Genomic DNA, 20898 nt, shown 5'->3' with positions numbered 1-20898 from the left:
TGAATTTGGAGAATGATGCCTTAGAGTTGTATAAATATGACAAAGACATGGATCAGGAAACATTTAAGGATGGTCCACATAGGATGAAAAACATTTAAAACACGACCAGAGGCTCTTTAGTTGTCTGTGAAAGGAGAATATGATTTACACACATAAATGCTAAAACATAGTGAAGAATTATTTATAGCAGAACAAATGGGACATGAATTGTATATGTGTTTAAAATTATTAAATTATTTACATTACTAAAATTATTAAAATTTAAAATTGTTAAATTATTTATGTTACTAAAATTCACATCTAATCATTTTTATCAGCATATTCTCAAGTTTCTTTGCTGTGTCTATAAAACATGGACTATCCTGTAAAATGGTAAAATGTTGGGTGATTTTTAACCTAAACCATGTTATTTGGAAACTTTCAGAGACAAATATTGATTAAGCACAAGGTATACCAAATCACCACATTTTAAGGGACTCACATTTTTCTACTTGTTATAAATCTTCTCTAACTATGTATGCTTCCTTCAAATTCATATACTTCCATCTAAAGAAAGTGATCCCCAGTGGGATTTTGGGATCTTGTGGCAAGCAAGAGTAATTGCTCCTTACATTTGTGGTAAGCCTTTTTATTTAAACTGTTCTAGTTCATGTATGTGTTGGCATTTACTATTGTATTTTGAAATGTATAAATTCTCAGATAAAATCTACTGGTAATGATTGGTATTTTAACACAGAATCAAAATTCTTCCTAATTGCCAATCCAATGAATGGACTGTTTTTCTCAAAGTCTGGGCTACCTCCATCTGTAACCTCTGCTAAAATGATTGCTTCCTCATTTCTCCATCTCTTGACTTACTCCTTCCATTCCTCACATCTCAGTCAGCAAGATGCCTTGAGAGTAAAGGCGGGTCATGCCATAGTTCACTTCCCCCATCCTCCACCCATTGCACGTTTAGACGGTTCAAAATGCTTTCCACTGCTTTTACCTCAGACCAAAATTCTCAACAGCGTCATGAGTACCTAAATATTTTTTCCGCGTTTGTCTCCCTTCCTGCTGCATTTCTTACACTTCCAAAGGGAATTTCTTGCTATTTATCAAACTTGTCATGCTTGTCATGAGGGTTTCCTCATTTGTCATTCTTTCTGCCTGCAAAGTCTCCATCAGAGCTTTCTCACCTTCCGCCCCTGCCCCAGCTCCCCATACATCCCATCTCTGTTTCAATGCTAGGGCCCAGGAAGAGTTTTCTAATGACTCCAGTTTCACATTTCCATGGAATCCTAAACTTCTCCTAGCATGATTCTTGATGTGTAATTGTCATTTGATATGTATTTGGGGTTAAGCGATTTATTTTTTAAAAATCTAGCTTTTGTTTTTCCCGAAACTCATCCTTTGTCCGTCTTCCTTTTTTTCTCTTCTAAATATAAGTGCTCCTCAGACTTCTCTTCTGGGCTTTTTTTTTTTTTTTTCCCCTTAACCTTCTCCCTTAGTAATTTCTTGACTCTAAGTAGCACTTCTATGTAGAAAATTGCTGGACCTGTATTTTCCTATGGGTCTCTCAGTGTCTATATATGCGTGACTACTAGATTTCTCCATGTGGAGGGCATCTGAAATAGAATATATGACAAATTTCCCTCTAAAACTTTTGCTTCTGTCTTCCCCAGTTTTATTAATGATACAATATATTTTCAACCCTCTGGATGTATACTATATTTTGATTACTAATTCACGTTTCTTTCTTCATATTCCTCCAGCTGAATAATTTTCCAGGTCTTAATGTGGATACCACCCAGTCTCTCTTTCATTTCCTCTCCGCTTCTATTTTTGTGACCACCATTTTACTTTATGCTCCATTATCATTTATCAAGGTTACACCAACTTCCAATGGGCTCCCTCATCTTTAGTTTTTCCCCAGTCCACTACATCTATCCCAATCTCCCCTGTTGAGCTTTTTTATGTTCCTGTCTTCTTTCCATGCCCAGTTTCTGCCTCCCTGTTCAAGATTCAGCAAAAACATCAAACTTCCTGAATTTCCCAATATGGAAACAATTCTTCTTCCTTTGAATTCTTGTAACACTTAATATACTCTGTTATGGCATTTGCCAGTTTCTTTTAAAAAGTTTAACAGTTGGGAGGCCTGAGTGGCTCAGTGGTTTAAGCTGCTGCCTTCGGCTCCAGTCATGACCCTAGGATCCTGGGATTGAGTCCCGCTTCGGGCTCCTTGCTTAGCGAGGAGCCTGCTTCTCTCTCTGCCTCTCCCTGCCACTCTGCCTGCTTGTGCGGTCTCTCTCTCTCACAAATAAATAAATAAAATCTTTAAATATATATATATATATATATATTTATATATATATATATTAGAAAAATAAAAAGTATAGCAGTTTATATACATTCCTTTTTCCCCATATAAGTTTCCTGAGGGAAGTACTTATATCTAGGGTTCACTTTGTATCCCCCATACATTTCACAAGTTCTGTGTGCTAACAATGTGTTTAGTAAGTAAATGAATTGATTTCATCCTTGATTTTACATAAATATGTTTTTATATTGGCATTTTATATTGGCATATAAATATGTTTTTATAATGGCATTTAGTTTATGACAACATATTGATATTACAGTTAATGGTTAATTCTAAAACATTCTCTCCCCACCACTGTTTTCTTGAATACTCATCATTGTCTGTTTTGTTAAATTGAAAGTGGTCTTCTTTGATAGAGTTCTCTGTAAATTCCAAATGGTATTATTTAATTCTACAGACATAGCTTGATATTTTTATGGTTGAATAAAGCTCTGTTCCCTTGCTCACCACTGTCCTTTGATGATTGCTGAAATGAGTACCTGAAGTGTTGTCTTTTCCTGTCTGTTTATACAGGAAGAATATTTTTTGATCTGCAACTGTGGTCTCTCCCTGTGCAATCTGCCCAAATTTGTTTAACTTTATTTTAATGGCGACAAACACAAGAGTAGAATACTAAAGAATGACTTAATACTGAATTCCCAAACGCAGAACAGCAAGCAGCTCTATGAATTCCTACTGATTAAGAAGGGGATTCGTACTCAAGTCAGGAATAGGATGGAGATGAAAATAGTACTCGATGTAAACATAAAGAGATGTGAGGACAAGAGTAATTTGAGGATCAAGAAACAAGGGAATTCAGACCCAGTTGTGGCATATGAAAGTAGAGGAATATGTGAGGCCAGCAGCAGGGACTAGTCGTTCAGAGATTCCTCACAAGTGGCCTAGTGATCGGCCCTGCCCTTTCATCTTCACAAAACAGATGTAATCTTAGTGCCCACAAAAAGAGAACTAAGGCTAGGTGAATTGCCCATTCTCTTTAAGAAACAGAGCTGCTGGAATTAGTTTACAAACATTTCATTAGAAAAATAACGTGTTTTTTTTTAAAAAAAAACAAGAATTTATTTCATGCAAGTACTGATGAAGTATTCTTAATCATGAAGAAACACATTAATAGAAAGGAAAGGATATAAAGGAAGACTGTAGCTTCTGGTGTATTCTATACTTAGAGGATGAATTGATAAACTTTGAAATAAATATGCCCAATATTATTGAAGTTTATTTTCACCTAATTTTAAACTGTTCTTGGGTTTACTTTGTTAAAAATGTCCCTGGGAAACCTGGATGGCTAGTCGGTTAAGAGTCTGCCTTTGGCTCCGGTCATGATCCCGAGGTCCTGGGATCGATCCCACGTCGGGCTCCCTGGGGAGCAGGGAGCCTGCTTCTCCCTCTACTCTCCGCTTGTGCTCTCTCTCTCTCTCTCACCATCTCTGTCTCTCTCAAATAAATAAATAAAATCTTTTTTTTTTAAAAGTCCCTAAAATAGGGGTGCCTGGGTGACTTAGTGGGTTAAAGCCACTGCCTTCGGCTCGGGTCATGATCCCAGAGTCCTGGAATCGAGCCCCGAGTCGGGCTCCCTGCTCAGCGGGGAGCCTGCTTCCTCCTCTCTCTCTGCCTACTTGTGATCTCTGCCTGTCAAATAAATAAATAAAATCTTAAAAAAAAAGGTCCCTAAAATATTTTTCTTAAAATGTCCCCAGTTTTATGAAAAGCACTTGCTTTGCCACAAATTATATTTTATAAGTTTACAAATCCAAATCCATTGAAATGTTTTCTGTTGGTTGATATTACTTGACATAATTTTAACATTTCCTTTTAGAAAAAAATTAAAAATCTGATTAAAATTGCTCAAAAGGTTTTTTGAGTTTAAAAGTTTTGCAAAACAACTGTTCAGCGACTTAGCATAAATGAGTTTGACATACACAAATATAATTTTCTTAAAACACATGTGGATAAAATACCTATAAACTATTTGAAGATATTTAACATACTGAAAACACAGCTGTGTTCACTCTGTTAAGCCTTAAGAATCTTAGAGTTTCCCAAGTTACTAAATTATTTTAAAGACACTGTTGTATAGTATTTGAGTTATTTTCTGTGTTTAAGAGAGATTTTGTCTAAGGAAAAGGTTAGAACTAACTGTTTTCAATGAACTGATAATTCACCTGTCATGATTATGTCACTTGACTTTGGTTGAAGGTGGACTGAATATTGGATGAAAGTAGAGAGGGAAAAAATGTCTTACTAGAACAACTTTTTTATTCGATATTTTCAGAATTTATGTTAAAATACATTTCCACAAACTAAGCACAATATAAAAAATATGTACCAGCTTCATTATTACATCTTATGTTTTAAAATCTCAAAAAGAAGTGCTCTCCACTCTTTGGATGGAAGTACCTGCCTTTACAGTAGAGGCGGCCATGTGAGCAAGGGTTTGTAAACATTTCTTCTCTCCACCACACTTATTGTGACATCATCCATGTAGAGGACTTGGTGCCCAGTACACAGTGAGCCTTTGAAAAATGTTAATTGTAACAAGTAATCGCAGCCAATAATCATAAAAATCACAGTATATATAATAACTACAAAAATAAACGTATTAATATAGAAATAAAAGAATGAGGGTTACTCACTATTTCAGTATAGGTGTCAGATACTATTACAATTTGCTGAAAAATAATAATCATTTAATAATAACAACACACTTTATAAAACTGAAGTATAATTAACATACAGTGTTATATTAGTTATAGTTTTACAACATAATGAATGATTCAACAATTCCATACATTATTCAGTGTTCATCAGGATGAAGGTAGTTACCATCTGTCACTTGAGAAAGTTATGACAATATTATTGACTATATTCCTTAAGCGGTACTTTTCATCTTTATGTCTTTTCTTTCTTTTTTTTTTTTTTTTTAAACAACTGGGAGTTTGTACTTCTTAAGCCCATTCATTACCCCTGTCCTTCCTCACCTCCTCTCTGGCAGCCACCAGTCTGCTCTCTGTATTTAAGGGTCTGTTAATTTGTTTTCTTGCAACCCAGTCACCCTTGGGTTGCTTCCATATCTTCGCTATTATAAATAATATCTTTCAAATTGTTAATTTTGCTCTCTTTGAACAGCCCACATTTATGGAGCACTATTGTCATGTATTACTATCTTTATTTTCCCCATTTACAGATAAGAAACTAAGGATCAGTTAAGTAATTTAGCCAAATTTACATAGCTAGTGAATTTCCAAGCCCATGTAATCTGGCTTCAGAGCCATGCTCTTAAGCATTATGCTCTACTTATTAACTGATGTTTGGGCATTTTACTTATCCAAATAATAATCGGGGGGAAAAAAAGTTTTCTGAGTCATTCCTCGTGCTTTGTTCCAAATGCAGATTTTGGGGAAGTAATAAAATAATATAAGCAAACTTAAAGTATGGTAAATAAATACTTATTTGCAAAAGCAAATGGTGATTGTATATTTACAAATTTTAGAAAAACATTAGAAGGACGTCATGCTTAAAATGCCATCTAATTAATGTTACTCATAAAATATACTTTCTATCACTTTAAGTTAAATCTCTCATTATACAACACCTTCATTCTGTTGGATGTATGTGTTCTACTTCAAAAGGTAGAGTTTGTGAAAGAATTAAAAGGGATATCTCCCTTACAGTTTCAGAATTGGCTTCAAATTGGTCATTGGTTAGAAATGAAGCTACTGTACTGAAATAGAAGTGTTGGGAAATGTGTCACAATAATCAAGGTAAGAACAGAAACTTCTCAAGAGTATGGCCCATGTATGTATTTTGTCAATAACCTGTCCTCCGCCAGGAAGGCATGACATGTTATGTCTTCCTTTCAGTCATAAGCATTCCCAATGGAGACATCACTTTGAGTGCTTTGTATTTTTCCATTTGATGTTTTACTACTACCAGTAAAGGGGCAAAAAGGTTCTGTAACAGAGTATTGAAGAGTTCAGTCAAAATTTGTTTAACTGGGGGCACCTGGTGGCCCAGTGGGTTAAAGCCTCTGCCTTCGGCGCAGGTCACGTCCCAGGATCCTGGGATGGAGCCCTGCATCAGGCTGCTCAGTGGGGAGCCTGCTTCTTCCTCTCTCTCTCTGCCTGCCTCTCTGTCTACTTGTGATCTGTCTATCAAATAAATAAATAAAATCTTTAAAAAATTTATTTAACTGGAATTGATCTGATTTTTGTAAGTTATATAATATTAATACATTTGAAGACTGTAATTTTCAAGTAGAGCATAAAACAAAATAAAATGGGTACTCATGAACTCCTAAGTTAAAGTCTCAAATATTACCTGTTACTTTGACAGCACCTGTATGTTTCCCTTTCATCTTTCCTACCATTTCCAGAGGTTATCAAGACCTTGAATTTTTGTGTTTATTATTACACCTGTTATTTGAGGACTAGATTAACTATTTAAGCATTTATTCATAAATAAAAACATTAATTTTCCTTATCGGGTTTTATAAAAATAGTGTCATATGTTTAGAGCTTGAATTTTTCACTAACATTTTATTTCTAGGATTTAATAATAGAGTTTCATGTAGTTATGGGCAATTTATGTTCACTGCTGTAAATATTCCACTATCAATATGTCACAGTTTACTTAATTATTTGTACCATCATGGTTTTGGGAGGAGAGTAAGATCTACTCTCTATATAATATTATAATCTATAATTTAGAACTAGCATGATGTTGGAAGAGATGAGGGGTGGGACCTTAGGAAAATTGCCACCCATAGGCCCTGAAGACTTGAGCCTGAAGCTTGCCAGAACTTAGAACCGGAAGCTTAGAGAGATCTGTGGGGCTCCTGTCTCCACACAGTGGGAGCGATGCTGAGCACCATGATTTGCCAAGAATAATGGACTCCAATTCATGTTAACCTTCTGTATCTCATGCAAATTCCTGTTATTGACGAAATCCACAAAAGGAAGCATATGTGGGAGGGGATTGAGGAAACAAGATGTGACGTATTGGTATGGGGTTAAGTTCACCCCATATCAAGCATACCATTCTTGAACTGATGGCTTTTCCCCAATTATTTTTACTCCTACAAGCTTTGAGACTTAACATTCTTGTACATGTGCTAAGACTTCTCTACAGAATATAGTAGGAATGGAATTGCTGAGACACCGGTTAAATACATTTACAGATGTATAAGACAATGCCAAAATGGTTGTATCTTTTACATTCTTATATGAGTCTTTGTGGCTCCGCATTCTGACCCATGTTTGGTTTCTGACTTCTTCATTTCTACCATCACAGTGTGTATAAAATGATGTCTTATTGTCATCTTAATTTTGTTTAAGTTCTAATGAGGTTGAAATTTTCATGTATTTTTTCTTTTACAATTCTTTCTTCAATAACATTCATGATTTTATCTTTTATCTATTAAGGTGTCTGTCTTTTCCTTACTGCTTATACTTGTTTTTGTAACCTAATACTTTATTGGTAACATGTACTGTAAATAGTTATCAAATTTGTGACTTATGTTTTCCTCTGCTTTGTGGTATATTTTAATAAGCACATATTTTTAATTTTAATCAAACTTTTATTTTATAGTTAGCATATTTTTATGTTTTGTTTTAGAACTCTTAGGCATTATTTCCCTATATTTTTCTGTTAGAAATTCTAAAATTTTGCCTGTCACTCTCAATCTATATTCCATCTATATTTCTTTATTTTTTTATTATGGTGTAGGAAGCAATTTCATTATTCTTATTATGAATAGCCAATCATGCTCTGTATTAGATAGTCCCTTCTTGGCTTAGTATATTAGATTCCTATTATTTCTTTAATAGTTAGCACAACAACTCAGTGGCTTAAAACAGATTTGTTATTTTATAGTTATGTAGGTCAGAAGTCTAAAATGGTTCTCATGGGCTGAAATTCAGGTGTCACTAAGGCTGCATTCCTTCTGGAGGCTTTGAGGGAGAATCTGTTCCTTAACTCTTACAGCCTAGAGAAGCTACCCTTAATCTTTGTTCACGCTCCCTTCCATCTTCAAAGCCAGCACTTGCATCACTCCAACCTCTGACTTTGTTGCCTTCTTCTTTAATTTATAAGGACATTGGGCACACCTGGATAATCCAGGATAATCTCTTCATCTCAAGATTCCTAATTTTGTCACAGTTGCAAAGTCCCTTTTGTAGGAGAACGTATTTACAGATCCTGGGTATTAGGGCATGGGCATCTCTAAGGGGCCGTTGGTGATCTGTACTGCCCCTGTATCATATATCATTTAACATAAAAAGAGTCTGTTTCTGGATTCTGGATTCCATTGCTCTATTTTCTATCTGTGTTCCAGGACTATACATAATCATACTAACATAATTAATGATAGTGATTCTTTAAAATGACTCCTTGTATGTGATAGACATAGTCCTTAACTTGCTCTTCTGCTTCTGAATGTTTTGGCTCTTTTTGGACTTTGACCTTTTCATACAAACTGTACAACTAATTGGTAAATTAATCCAAATCCTATTGTGATTTTTATTAGAACTGTATAGAACCTATAGATATTGAAAATACTAGAAATTGAGACTTCCTGTCCATGAATATAATCTGTCTCTCAATCTATTTATATCCATTTGACGGCTTTATGAATATTTTTATACATTCTCTAAAGGTTTTAATTATAAACAATTAAATATATTCTTAGAAAATCTTATTTATTTTATAATGATGCCATAAATGGTCTCTCTCTTTTTTAAATTACTAATTATATGTTGCTGATGTACAAAAACACGATTGATTTTTTTATATTGATTTTGTATAAAACATCTTGCTAAGCTCTTTCACTGATTCTAATGACTTTTCTGAAATTACTTTGAGCTTTTTAATGTATATAAATTATATAAACCTTGACTGGTATTTTGTTTCTTACTTTCTGACCCTTATAACATTTATCTTATTAGGTGACTTAAATCTTCAGTAGGGAATAAAACAAGAATGTGCACATTTACCTTTTTTTTGGTATTATTTTACTATGAAATATACAATTCTTACTGGGTTTTAATAGAAAGCTTCTATTGGGTTAAGAAAGTTTCCTTCATTCTTCAGATGATGTGAGTTTTATAATGATTGAAATTGAACTTCATGAAATTATTTTTGTTTTGAAATAAAATGTTAGCCTTTTTTCTGTCCAAATAAAATATTCACCTCGTTTTCTCCATTGTTAGTAGGTTAGTTACAATTAGGGGTTATAAATCTTAACCTACCCATGTAACTGTGATAAACATGACTCAATCATTATGTATTTTTTGTATATATAGCAGGCCTTGATTGTGCTGCTATTTTGTTAAGTGGGTTTTGTTTCATGAGTGGATTTGCTCTTTAAATCTTCTTTTCTGGTTTGCTTTTACTATCAAGGTTATATTAGCCTGCTAACTGAGTAGAGGGATATTTCCCCATATCTTTCTCTGAATAGTCTGCTATTAGCTCACAACCTCAGGAATTTCCTTGGTGAATTTCAGACCTAGCCCCCATAAACAGAGGGCAAGAACAAACTGAGGAAAGAGGCCACTCCAGATTGATGGCTGAAAGGCTTAAAAGCAAGGGAACTTATAGATGAGTCTCATCTTGGGCAGCTGCAAAATGAGTAGATCTCAGGACCTGCCCACCAGTACCTTAAGAAATTATATAAGGACCTTAATGAGGTTCAATCATGTACACAGTCCAGACGGTTCCATAACACATCACTCTTTCTCAAGGCTGTGTCATTGAAGTGGATCCCACTATGGGATCAGTGGGCAGAACATAAATTCCAAGGAAAAGCGAGGGGGTAAAGAGCCTCTGGTTGCCGAAATCAAGGTGGTGGGGTCAATTGGCAATCACATCTTCTTGGTGACTCCTCCAACATCTGCCTAGATTGGAATAATATATTTCCTAATTGTCTGTGATATTTCTTTGTACGACTACCTGGGATTAGTAGTTCCTTGTAGGACATTTCATTATGATATTATTTTTAAAATATTTATATGTTTTCATCCTTCTGATTTTTTTAATTGAAGTGCAATTTACATACTGTGAAATGTACAGGTTTTAGTTCATGATTTGAGGAGTTTTGACAAAAATTTACCTATACTTTCAGCAAAATAGAGAACAATTCTAACATCCTAGTTGATTCCTTCATTCCACTTTCCAGCCTGTCCAGTCCTGGCCTTCTATTTTCCACAGCAGCAACTCTTAGGAATTCTAACAGCATATATTATTTTGGCCTCTAGAATTTTGTAACAGTGGAATCTAACATGATACATTTTTTTGTATCTGGCATCTTTCACTCAACATAATTGTGAGATACATCCATGCTGTTATGTTAATCAATGACTAATTCTTTCAATTTATGTATAAACGTATTGATTTTTTTTCCCCTTGGATGTGCATTGGTTTATTTCTAGTTTAATGGTTATTGTGAGTAAAGACATTCTTGTATAAGTCATTTTGTGAATATATGCTTTTATATCCCTTAGTTAAATACCCAAATAGAATTTCTGGGTCATAGTGGAGCTCAATGTTTAACTTTATAAATAATTGTCAATCTTTCCGAGACAGTTACTTTATTTTATTTTTTTATTGAAAGATTTTATTTATTTATTTGACAAGCAGAGATCACAAGTAGGCAGAGGCAGGCAGAGAGAAAGAAGGGAAGCAGGCTCCCCGCTGAGCAGAGAGCCGGATGTGGGGCTCCATCCCAGGACCCTGGGATCATGACCTGAGCTGAAGGCAGAGGCTTTAACCACTGAGCCACCCAGGCTCCCCCAGTTATAGTGTTTTAAACTGCTAATAGTGGCTGCTGTATTAGTTCCACATCCTCATCATTTGGTCTTTTTTGTTTTGTTTTAGTAATATACTGACTTGATAGAGTTTTTTATAGATATAGATACTAATCATTTAAAATTTTTTTTTAATTCCAGTTAACACACAGTGTTATATTTAAGATACTAATCATTTTTTGGATGTATGCATGGGGAGTATATTCTCTCAGTCTGTGGCTCATCTATTTAATTTCTTAATGGTTTTTGGATCAGCAAAATTTTAGTGAATGCTGTTTGCTTACTATTAAGTAAATTTTCTCAGTTTAAAATTTGCAAAGGCATTCTTGTATGCTTTCTAACTAGCATTCTTAACATTTTGTTTTTATGTTCAGATCTTTGATAGATCTCAAGATAAAGTTTGCCTAAATGTGAGGTAGACAGAAAAGATTTTTTAGTGTTTGTTTTGTTTTGGGCTTTTGTTTGTTGCATATAAATTTCCAATTGTTCTAGATTCATTTACTAAAAATATTTGCATTTCAGATTTTATTACTTATGCACTTTTGTTGGAAATCAATTTACCTTCTCAGTGTATAGTCTTTCTGACCTTTATAATATTCTATTTATCCATTTGCCTATAGGTACAGTAATCCACACCTCAGTACAAAATTAAATAAATGCCGTGACAGCAGACATCCTTGAATTTATCCTAGATTTAGGGGAAAAGCAATTAGTCTTCAACCATTCAGTATGGTGTATTTCTTACTACAGGACTATAGATTTAAAATATGTATATAGAAAACCTCTGATTTAGAAGGCAGCAACTTAATTTTATTTATCTTTGTTTTTCATTTACCCAACACAGCTTTCGGTGCATTCTATAAGCCCTTTGTATTTTTTAAATTAATCAGTGAATGATTATCCAAGTTGTTTGTTGTGGTAATGCTCCATTCAGTAGCTGACAACATACTCTCATAACTGCTCTTATTTCACCTGTTTTTAACCATGTTTCAGGATGAATGAGCAAACTGAAAAACCTCCCAGAATTTCCCATTTAGAGAAGCTGTTTTGTATTACGTGGTATCAGTAGTGTTTTGAAGTTTTCTGTATATGTGATCGCATCTTTTGTTGTATATGCGATCACATCTTTTATTTGCTGATCCTTAGAACAACTCTTTTACATAGAGAATGTAAGATAGAAGAATAATTGAATCGCTTTATGCCTAATCATGAAATTTGGGATAGAATGTTACGGGCACTGATAATACTTAATAAAAATGAATATTAACTTTTATTTTAAAAATTTATTTAAGGTACACCTGGGTGGCTCAGTCAACCGACTGTCTCCTTTGACTCTAGGTCATGACCCTAGAGTCCTGGGATCTAGTACCACATCGGGCTGCCTGCTCACTGGGGAGTCTCCTTCTGTCTCTCACTCAATCTCTCTTACAAAAATAAATAAATGAAATGTTAAAAATCTATTTAAAATTAACCTTTGCAATTTTGGAGGTGCATAGCCTAACATAATTGGGGTGTGTGTGTGTGTGTGTGTGTGCGTGTCTGTGTGTTTTCAGTCATCTGGAGAGAAAAAGCCTTTAGCAATTTTGTAAACCATAGTTCTCCCTGATTTCTCTCTTACAAGTGATTTATTTATTTGATTATGTAAGTAACATATATGACATGTTCAACATATTATTGATCTTGGCAATCCTCTAGGAAGAGGCTTCCTTTTTAAAATGGATCCTAGATTAGAGGTCTGAAATAGTTTCATGCTTGTGTCTGTTGTGTGAATGGCATAACTCTCTTCTGCATGGTAAAGTTTGAAAAGCCCATTACCCATCATTTATTTTGGGTGCAAATTATTACTTTTTCCCACTCTAAAACAATATTCTATTGATTCTGTTTCCTAGTTCAATTTTGTGGGGAAATTGCTCGGACCAAGAGGCAACTCCTTGAAGAGACTACAGGAAGAAACAGGTGCTAAAATGTCTATCCTGGGCAAAGGATCAATGAGAGATAAAGCAAAGGTACTGAACTTTGATTTTGATTTTTAACACATATAGAAGGTTACCTGTAACAGTCAGGGCCAAATTTACAAGCACATCTGTGCTGTTCTCCCATTGTTTCCCACGATTTTCACCTTCTGGGGCCACCTTGTTGCACTCTCAGTCAATTCCTCTATTTTCATAAAAATCAATTACCCTTCTCCCCCCCCCCCAGAACATGTAATTTTGTATCTTTATTCTCTTTAGTCCTTTGTGTAGGTTGTTGCCAACTCTCCTTACTTTTTCTGTGTCCTCTGTAGGATATTTCTATATGTCTATGCTCATTTTCTTTAATTCCCTGTCTGCATCCCTTTTCTCTCTTCAACTATGTCACCTAATCACATCCATTGTATCATTCTCTCCTTTTATCTCTATGCTCCATTTCACTCTGATCTTCCTACCCAAAGCAATTTCAAATACTTATCTGCAAATCTAAGAGAATTCCACTTATTTTCTGAAATGTTTCAGTGATGTTTAACCATTCACCTGACCTCAAAAGAACAAATAAGCTAAGAAAGATATGAAGTTTGATGTTTGAAATGATTTATTTCACATCTGAACTACATCATTTTCCCATTTTATAAAGTGATAGAAATTTTCTCTGTGTTAGAATTCATTGTTTTGGAAAATACCAACCATTTTTAGATATGTATTCATAAAGGACTTTTAAAATTCATTGAGAAAGATTGGATATATTGAGGTAGTCCTATTTGACCAGGCCATGCTTTTCTGATTCAATATGTTACCACAGAAAATAAAATATTCAAACATCTATTTCTGACTATGGGAATCACATAGGAAATTGTTTAGATATTCTCTCTTTTAACTATTAATGTGAAATCTTAAAGAAAATTACAGTGGGAAATGTCACTGAACAGATATCTCATAGTATTATACTGCGCACTTGATACTGTATTTTTTGTTGTTGTTGTTCTACACACCTTTTTAAGATTTAGATCAGGCATCATCTCCCCAACGGGGCTTTTCTGAAACTCCTGTGATAGGTTAATCCTCCCATCACTTAACATAGTTTGTTGAAATTTTCTGTTTCTCTCATTAAACTGTAAACTCCTACCAGCCAGAGAAATAAAGTAGTGATTTTCACATACCCAGAGCATCTGTATAGGCACTCCCATATCTTCCAAAGCAAATGGGTGTTTATTGTTTATTCCCATATATTTGGAATTTTTTTTTTCTGTTCACAGAACTTTACATTGGATTTCTTTTTCCTTGTGAGCATGTTAGGAAGCAGCATAAGTATTTGAAAATCTGGTTGGAAACAAATTTAGTTCTATTTAGTTTCCATTAGGTTTAATTTAGTGATATTAGCTGTTACTTAAACTCCAGTTTCTCATTGATTACTTTTTGGGCGATCAATCAGTTTGTCTTTGCTTCAAGCATTTTCACTGTTCCTTTACAAAATGAAAAAAATGAACACATAATAATAATAATAATAATAATAATGTATTGTACTATAAACTACATTTTATAGAATCTAAATAAGACCTTAGCTGCCAAGGGTGGTGGGCACGCAACTGAAATAAAGCCACAGACATGAATATGCAAAAGTCTACCTTAGGAAACATTTGATTAAAATAAAAATAAATCCTTGGTAAAATATTGATCACTGGGCTGCTGTTTCACCTCTTCTGCATGATCTGATCAGGAAGGAAGATTTTATATGTGATTTTGTTCTTCTAACAAATAAATAAAACTTATCTCATTCTTCAGTGGCAGTACATACGTAGTTGTACAGCCACACAGGAATATATTCATGTATTAATTGCAGGAGTATTTGTTGCTGTGTTACACTGGGTCACCTGTAGTTCTGGTTTATGGTAATGAATAGGACAAAAATTTTTCTTCTCCTAGAGTTTATAACCCAATGGGAAAGACAGACAATAAATAAGTGAATAAACACATTTTAATAATTTTTATGTATTAAAATAATACAGATTGTTTTTCTGTATTGGCTCTGCTATTACGATCTTTGTTTCATGATAAATAGGAGACATTTGGATAGTTATCTAAATCAGGATGAAATAACTATGCAAAAGCCTTTCTTACACATCTGCTATGTGCTCAACTATAGATTACATATTATGCTATGTAGAAAATAAGTATTAGACATGAGTCAATCCCTCACAAAACTTATAATTTAATTAGACATACTGATCTGTTTAATGCTTTCTTTAAAAAGAAGAGTTAAGAGTGACATTCTCATTGAATTTTAGTTTTACAAATCTAATAAGAATTTTTCAACCTTAGAAAAGCTTGAAGTTTTAGGATTTGTTGTAAGATCATTATAAAATTGTATAATACAGAAAATAGTTCTAGTGGTTTGGTGTATTAAGAAGATTCTAACAAGTTCAATGTTTTTATTTGTCTTATTTCGGTTTTGGTGTGTTTGGGGAAAACCTTCCTTTTCTTTTAGCTACACCTAGGCAGTAACTCTGTGAGCAGAGAGAGAAAACAAAAGCCAAAACAAAATGAGATGTAGTGATATTCAAGGGAATACCAGTAGCAAAATCCTACCTTATATTCAATATTTTAGTCCCATACTGGTCAGATCACTGAGTATGTGAACCCACGTTTTACTTAGAACCATCCAGGAATGCTTGAACAGAAGCTAACTTTTACATAATGGTGATAAAGATATTAATAGAAAAAATTAGGAAGTAATATATACAGTATGTTTACAATATTTCAAAATATCTCGGGAAATTAACTGGCAGTTCAGAAATTTCTTTAAAGTCTGAGTCCCTCATACACCATATGGCCAACCAGTTCTAAATAACCACACAGCTGCCTGCTTCTCTAGCAGTTGCTTCCCCCCAAGCATTTGCTTCTGAGCAATCTTCAGGGGTAACTTACTGTAGCTTCAGATAGAGTGTTGCTATTTTTAGTGATGCTGATGGCAGAGATTAGTGCGGGAGAACAGAGGAAGCAGTGGTCTACAGGCTTATCTTTGAAAAGAGTGAGAAACAAACTTACTATCTTGGAGAAAAAGGGTTTGAGAGGTTAGAGAAGACCAGACAAAAGCTGAGCACACCCAGAAAGAGGAAACAGCAGGAAAGGTTTAAAGCAAATTTCTTGCCTGCCTTCATTGTCCTTAAATGGAAATCACAAATAGACATGTTGCAAGTCAATTATGTTGTAATGACAGGTGTTCTGGCATTTCTATTAATAAGCTTGGTTGAAATTATGGAACGCAGTTTTAGAACATCCTGGTGACTATATATTAAAAATAAAGTGCTGTTTGGTGGAGTTTTATTTGAAAATGTGTGATAATTCTCTAGGCTAGCTTCTCTCCCTTTGATGTGCTAATATCATGTGCAGTTTCTATTTTATAATCTATCTTCTGTATTCGGTGATGGCTACTTTAGTAAATCCTTTCTGATTTCATGGCAATTTGATTTTCATCAACAAAAAAATCAACTGAAAACCTTCAAAGTGATGCCGCTGCCTGGTGGGTGTGAACCCTGTACCAATCATCCTTCTCTCATTTGGCTTCTGGGCTATGCCTCACATCAAACGGCACGGTTAGTCTCTCAAATCCTGAAGGAGTGTGGCCATGCTCACTGCTTGTCAGTCAGGCTGGGATCGGTTAGGTGGACTCCTGTTTCAACTTTTTAATATCCCCAACAACAAAGCAATCTGTAATCCCACAAAATCAAGAGCCCAGATACTCTGATTTTAATTTTAGCTGTGCCCCTAAGACACTGCACCAGAGATCAACGTTTGCTTCTCCATTTTGCTCTGCAGGAGAGTGTGCCTAGCCCATTGTTACTTCCAACCAGAGAGAAAGGAATAAGCATTTTTTTTTAAGATTTTATTTATTTATTTCACACACAGAGAGAGAGAGAGAGAGAGAAGTAGAGGGAGCAGCAGAGGGAGAGGGAGAAGCAGGCTCCTCGCCGAGCAAGGAGGCCGATGCGGGGCTCCACCTCAGAACCCTGGGATCATGCTTGACCTCAGCTGAAGGCAGATGCTTAACCAACTGAGCCACCCATAACATAATAAATGTTATTTTTGTTTAAGTATCACTTGAGTTTGTGAAGGACAAAATGAGTCAATGAGAAATTACAGATAGGTGGGAATTTATTTTTGATTTATTCACTGCATTCATCTGTTTCTTGGATCTGCATGTTGAGAAATCAGAGTAACAGACTGAGCGGTCCCACCTGAAAGGTAGCGCAGTAGCGCATGCGATACAGGAATAGTATGCTGCAAATATGTGGTTTGTGAGAAAACAAGGAAACTAGTTTCAGTGATAGACCAACACAAGGGTGTTTCAACCTATGATCTATTTCAGCTCTAGGGGACCAAACAATGAAAATAGGTTTGAGTTGAAGAGTGAAATAGATCATGATACTAGTGCAAAATAATCTCTTACATTAACATCTTCAACCCTCTTTGGTACAGTTTGTCATTCATTTTAGTGGATGACAAAGAATGAAAAGGGGAAAAACTGCCACAAACCTGTCCGGACTCCGTTCTTCATAAGCTTCAATGACAAAGCGTGAGGTGGCAGTGTTTTGTATGTTGTGAATCAAAGTTACGTGTTACCTTAAATCATTACTTTCCTCTAGTTTGATTTTATTTACAATTACACAAATTTATAATGGTTCTTATCATTGAAGCCTGCTGTTAGAAAACTTCCAAGGACCTAATGTCTCAGCCATAAACCAAGGATACTGTACAAAAAATATATCTTTTAAAGTTACTAGTATAATAGTTTTTCCTTCATTGCCACTTGTCACTCATTATTTGGCCTGCACCCTTGTTTCTGGTAAGAAGTGAAATATAAGGGAATCGCAGAATCAAGATCTCTCACACCACCGTGCGGGAAATTTTTATTTATTAAGCTGTTAAATAGAATATAGGAAGAGACATTTCTAGACATTTTACATTTTATAAGTCTATTGTATTAATATACATTTGTAATAGTATATTTCTTTTCTGCCACTGAGAAAGCCTGTCCCTTTTTGCTCTGAGATGTACTGTCCACCCAAAATACTGCAACCAAAATTCAAATGAGGTATCTCCAGTATAGAAAGGGACTGAGGATGTCTTAGAAATATTTTAAATAACATATTCTGTGGTAGTTTTAAACATGGCTGCAAATTCTTTGACATTTCTTTTAGAGAAAGATGAGTAGGGTCTAATTCTCTTCCTCTTGAATCTGGATAGTTTGAGTGGCTTGCTAGTAACAGAAAGACTGCAAGGAGGGGGTCACTTCAGGATTTCTGAGGGTAGATGGGAAAACACAGTGCACCTTCTGCCTCATTTACAAGAACTCTGTCTTTTTTGGGAACTCTGAATTGCCTTATAAGGATTCTGACAATCTTAAGACTGCCCCCTACCTCCCACTGTGAGGAAGCCAGAGTGTTACAGAGAGGAAGGCCCTGGATAGGTACCAGTGGGAAATTCCAATGGAGCCCACCTTTGAGTTATCCCAGGCTGGGCGTTATACCTGAAAGTAAAGAATTCTCCAGATGATACCAGCCTCTAGCGATCTGAGTGACCACAGGCTGTTTGATTCTTCCTATCTGCAGCCCCAGGCTCTGGGAGCAAAACAAATTATCCCCATTGTACTCTCTCTAAATGTCTCACCTACAGAATCCATGCACATCGTCATAATAACAACATGGTTGTTATTTTAGGCAACTAAATTTGGCATGGTTATTTATCTAACACTGGACAGCTGGAACACATTCCTACAATTTTATTTGTAAAATGCAAAGATTCTCAACATTGTGAACCATTTTCCAAATACTGGATTTGTTCTCTTCTTGTGTTTCTACTGCCCTCTCATGGCAATTACTAAAGACTTTTAAGAATTCTGCGGTTTTGTGGGGATTTTTGTATTTGGTGTTTTGATATTTTTGTTATTTACTTACACCTTATTTTGAAGCATATGTCAAAGTTCTATCTCCAAGTTGCCAGTAAGGGAAGAGACTTCCAAGAAAGACAATGCAAAGATTTCCAGAACGTTTGACCTAAAAGGTATTAGGCTAGTCGGAAGGCTGGACTTAGAAGTCCTTGGTACCTTCGAATGTCTGCTTTAATAACATGAGACTCAAGGTTAATTGGGCAAGTAATTCTAATTTCTCTGTTAAGCTTCTTAACTTTATTACAGCCTGACAAAGCGAGTGCTCCAGCATTTTATCGGGGATGTTAGATAGATCCTAGAAGGAGATAGAAATGCACCATATAGCAACTATTGCCCCAAACCAAGATTAGGACAGTTTTCTTTCTTAGACTCTCTTTTTGACCAAGTCAGATGGCTAAAGATTTGTCTTAGCCAAGGAAAGGAGGACCATATAGCACTTTTGTTCTGAGAACATTAACCGAGCTTGTTGCTTCATCGTTCTTTTCTTACATTTCTTATAGATGGTGGAAAATACATAAGGGATCAAGTTATAAAATATACCACCATGAAGATTACCTGCAGTCTATATAGGGACCCATTGACATTCTTTTCTTTCTTTACCAGTTTCCTATGTTAGGGAAAAATTTCTAAGAAGAATGCTAATGTGATTCCATTTACTGATACACATTTACATATTGTGAATGTATTTTGTATTAGTGCTAAATATATGCTTAGTTGACCTCTCTCTCTCTCTCATATATATATATATATACACACACACACACATATATACATATATATGTATATATAAATATTTTAAGTATTAATGCTGCTTTGTGTTTTTAAATTGGACCCAACCTTTGCTTTGCCTACACATTGCAAATTCCAGTAGACACATGAATAACCAAAGCAATAGACCCATATGAATAGACAATGAATATTTTGGGTCTATATAATAGGCCAAATAAATACTTGGGTCCAATAGACCCATATAACTATATCATTGCTTTCACAGAATTGGATATTAGAAAGAAAAATTCCTAAATAACTTTATTTTGCTCATTGTGAAAAATAATGCATTTTTCCTTTTATGGATAATTTTAATGCCAAACCAAGTAAGAATGGTTATCTAAAAAAATGTTTTAAATAATGATATTTATACTCGTAAAAAAGCCTTTGATAAAAAAAAGGTATTATTTATACATTTTTAGAAACATGGTGTGTTAAATGTTTGTTTTAAATTGTTAGAATTTGACCCCAGTATAAGCCATGTTCTCTGAAGAGAAGCTTGCACTACTTGTTCTAGCACAGTGTGGGGAATTCGGAGATAGAGTTAAGAGGCTAATGGGCACAGCGTGGGAATGTTACAGTGAAAAATCCCGCACTTACCTCAAGTACACTATCAGCACTAATTCAGATTCTGAATTTCTTTAGTTGCGGTGATGTTTTTGACTTTGTATTCTGTTTTCTCTTTATTGTTTTCCTTTTAATTTCATAATTCATTCAGAAGTTGAATAGTACTCTAGTTTTATCAGTCATAAATATCTGAGTCATTCTTAGTTCAGTAGTGTTGTTGTGAATACTCGAAAATTTGTTTGAGCTCTTAACATGCCCTGATAAAAAGTAGAGAGCTGTATTTTCTGGTTACAGTTCATGATGCTGCACAGAGCCCAAAGAAGGACAAAGTAGGCAAACTCCTTCCTAATGGATTATGTTACTGAGTTCATGTTTGCTTTCTGTGTGTACTGGTTCACCAAAAGTAAAATCAAAAAGACTGAGGAAAAATGAAAAACCCGGGACACAAAGGAAATTTTATATATTTTGCTATGAACACAGTCA

General features: G+C 34.9%; 1 protein-coding gene across 1 annotated transcript in view; it reads left to right on the top strand.

The window, feature by feature from the left end:
- Positions 1–20898, top strand: part of KHDRBS2 (KH RNA binding domain containing, signal transduction associated 2) — a 574896-nt gene that overhangs the window by 199793 nt on the left and 354205 nt on the right. Inside the window, exon 3 of the mRNA XM_044253624.1 lies at positions 13050–13166. Within this exon, the coding sequence (XP_044109559.1) occupies positions 13050–13166 (117 nt within the window). The remainder of the gene's footprint in view (positions 1–13049; positions 13167–20898) is intronic.

The sequence above is a fragment of the Neovison vison genome, chromosome 1, assembly GCF_020171115.1.
Source record: "Neovison vison isolate M4711 chromosome 1, ASM_NN_V1, whole genome shotgun sequence".
In the NCBI taxonomy this organism is placed as follows: Eukaryota; Metazoa; Chordata; class Mammalia; order Carnivora; family Mustelidae; genus Neogale; species Neogale vison.
Note: the sequence above shows the minus strand (reverse complement) of the source record. Positions and strands in the feature narration are given on the sequence as shown.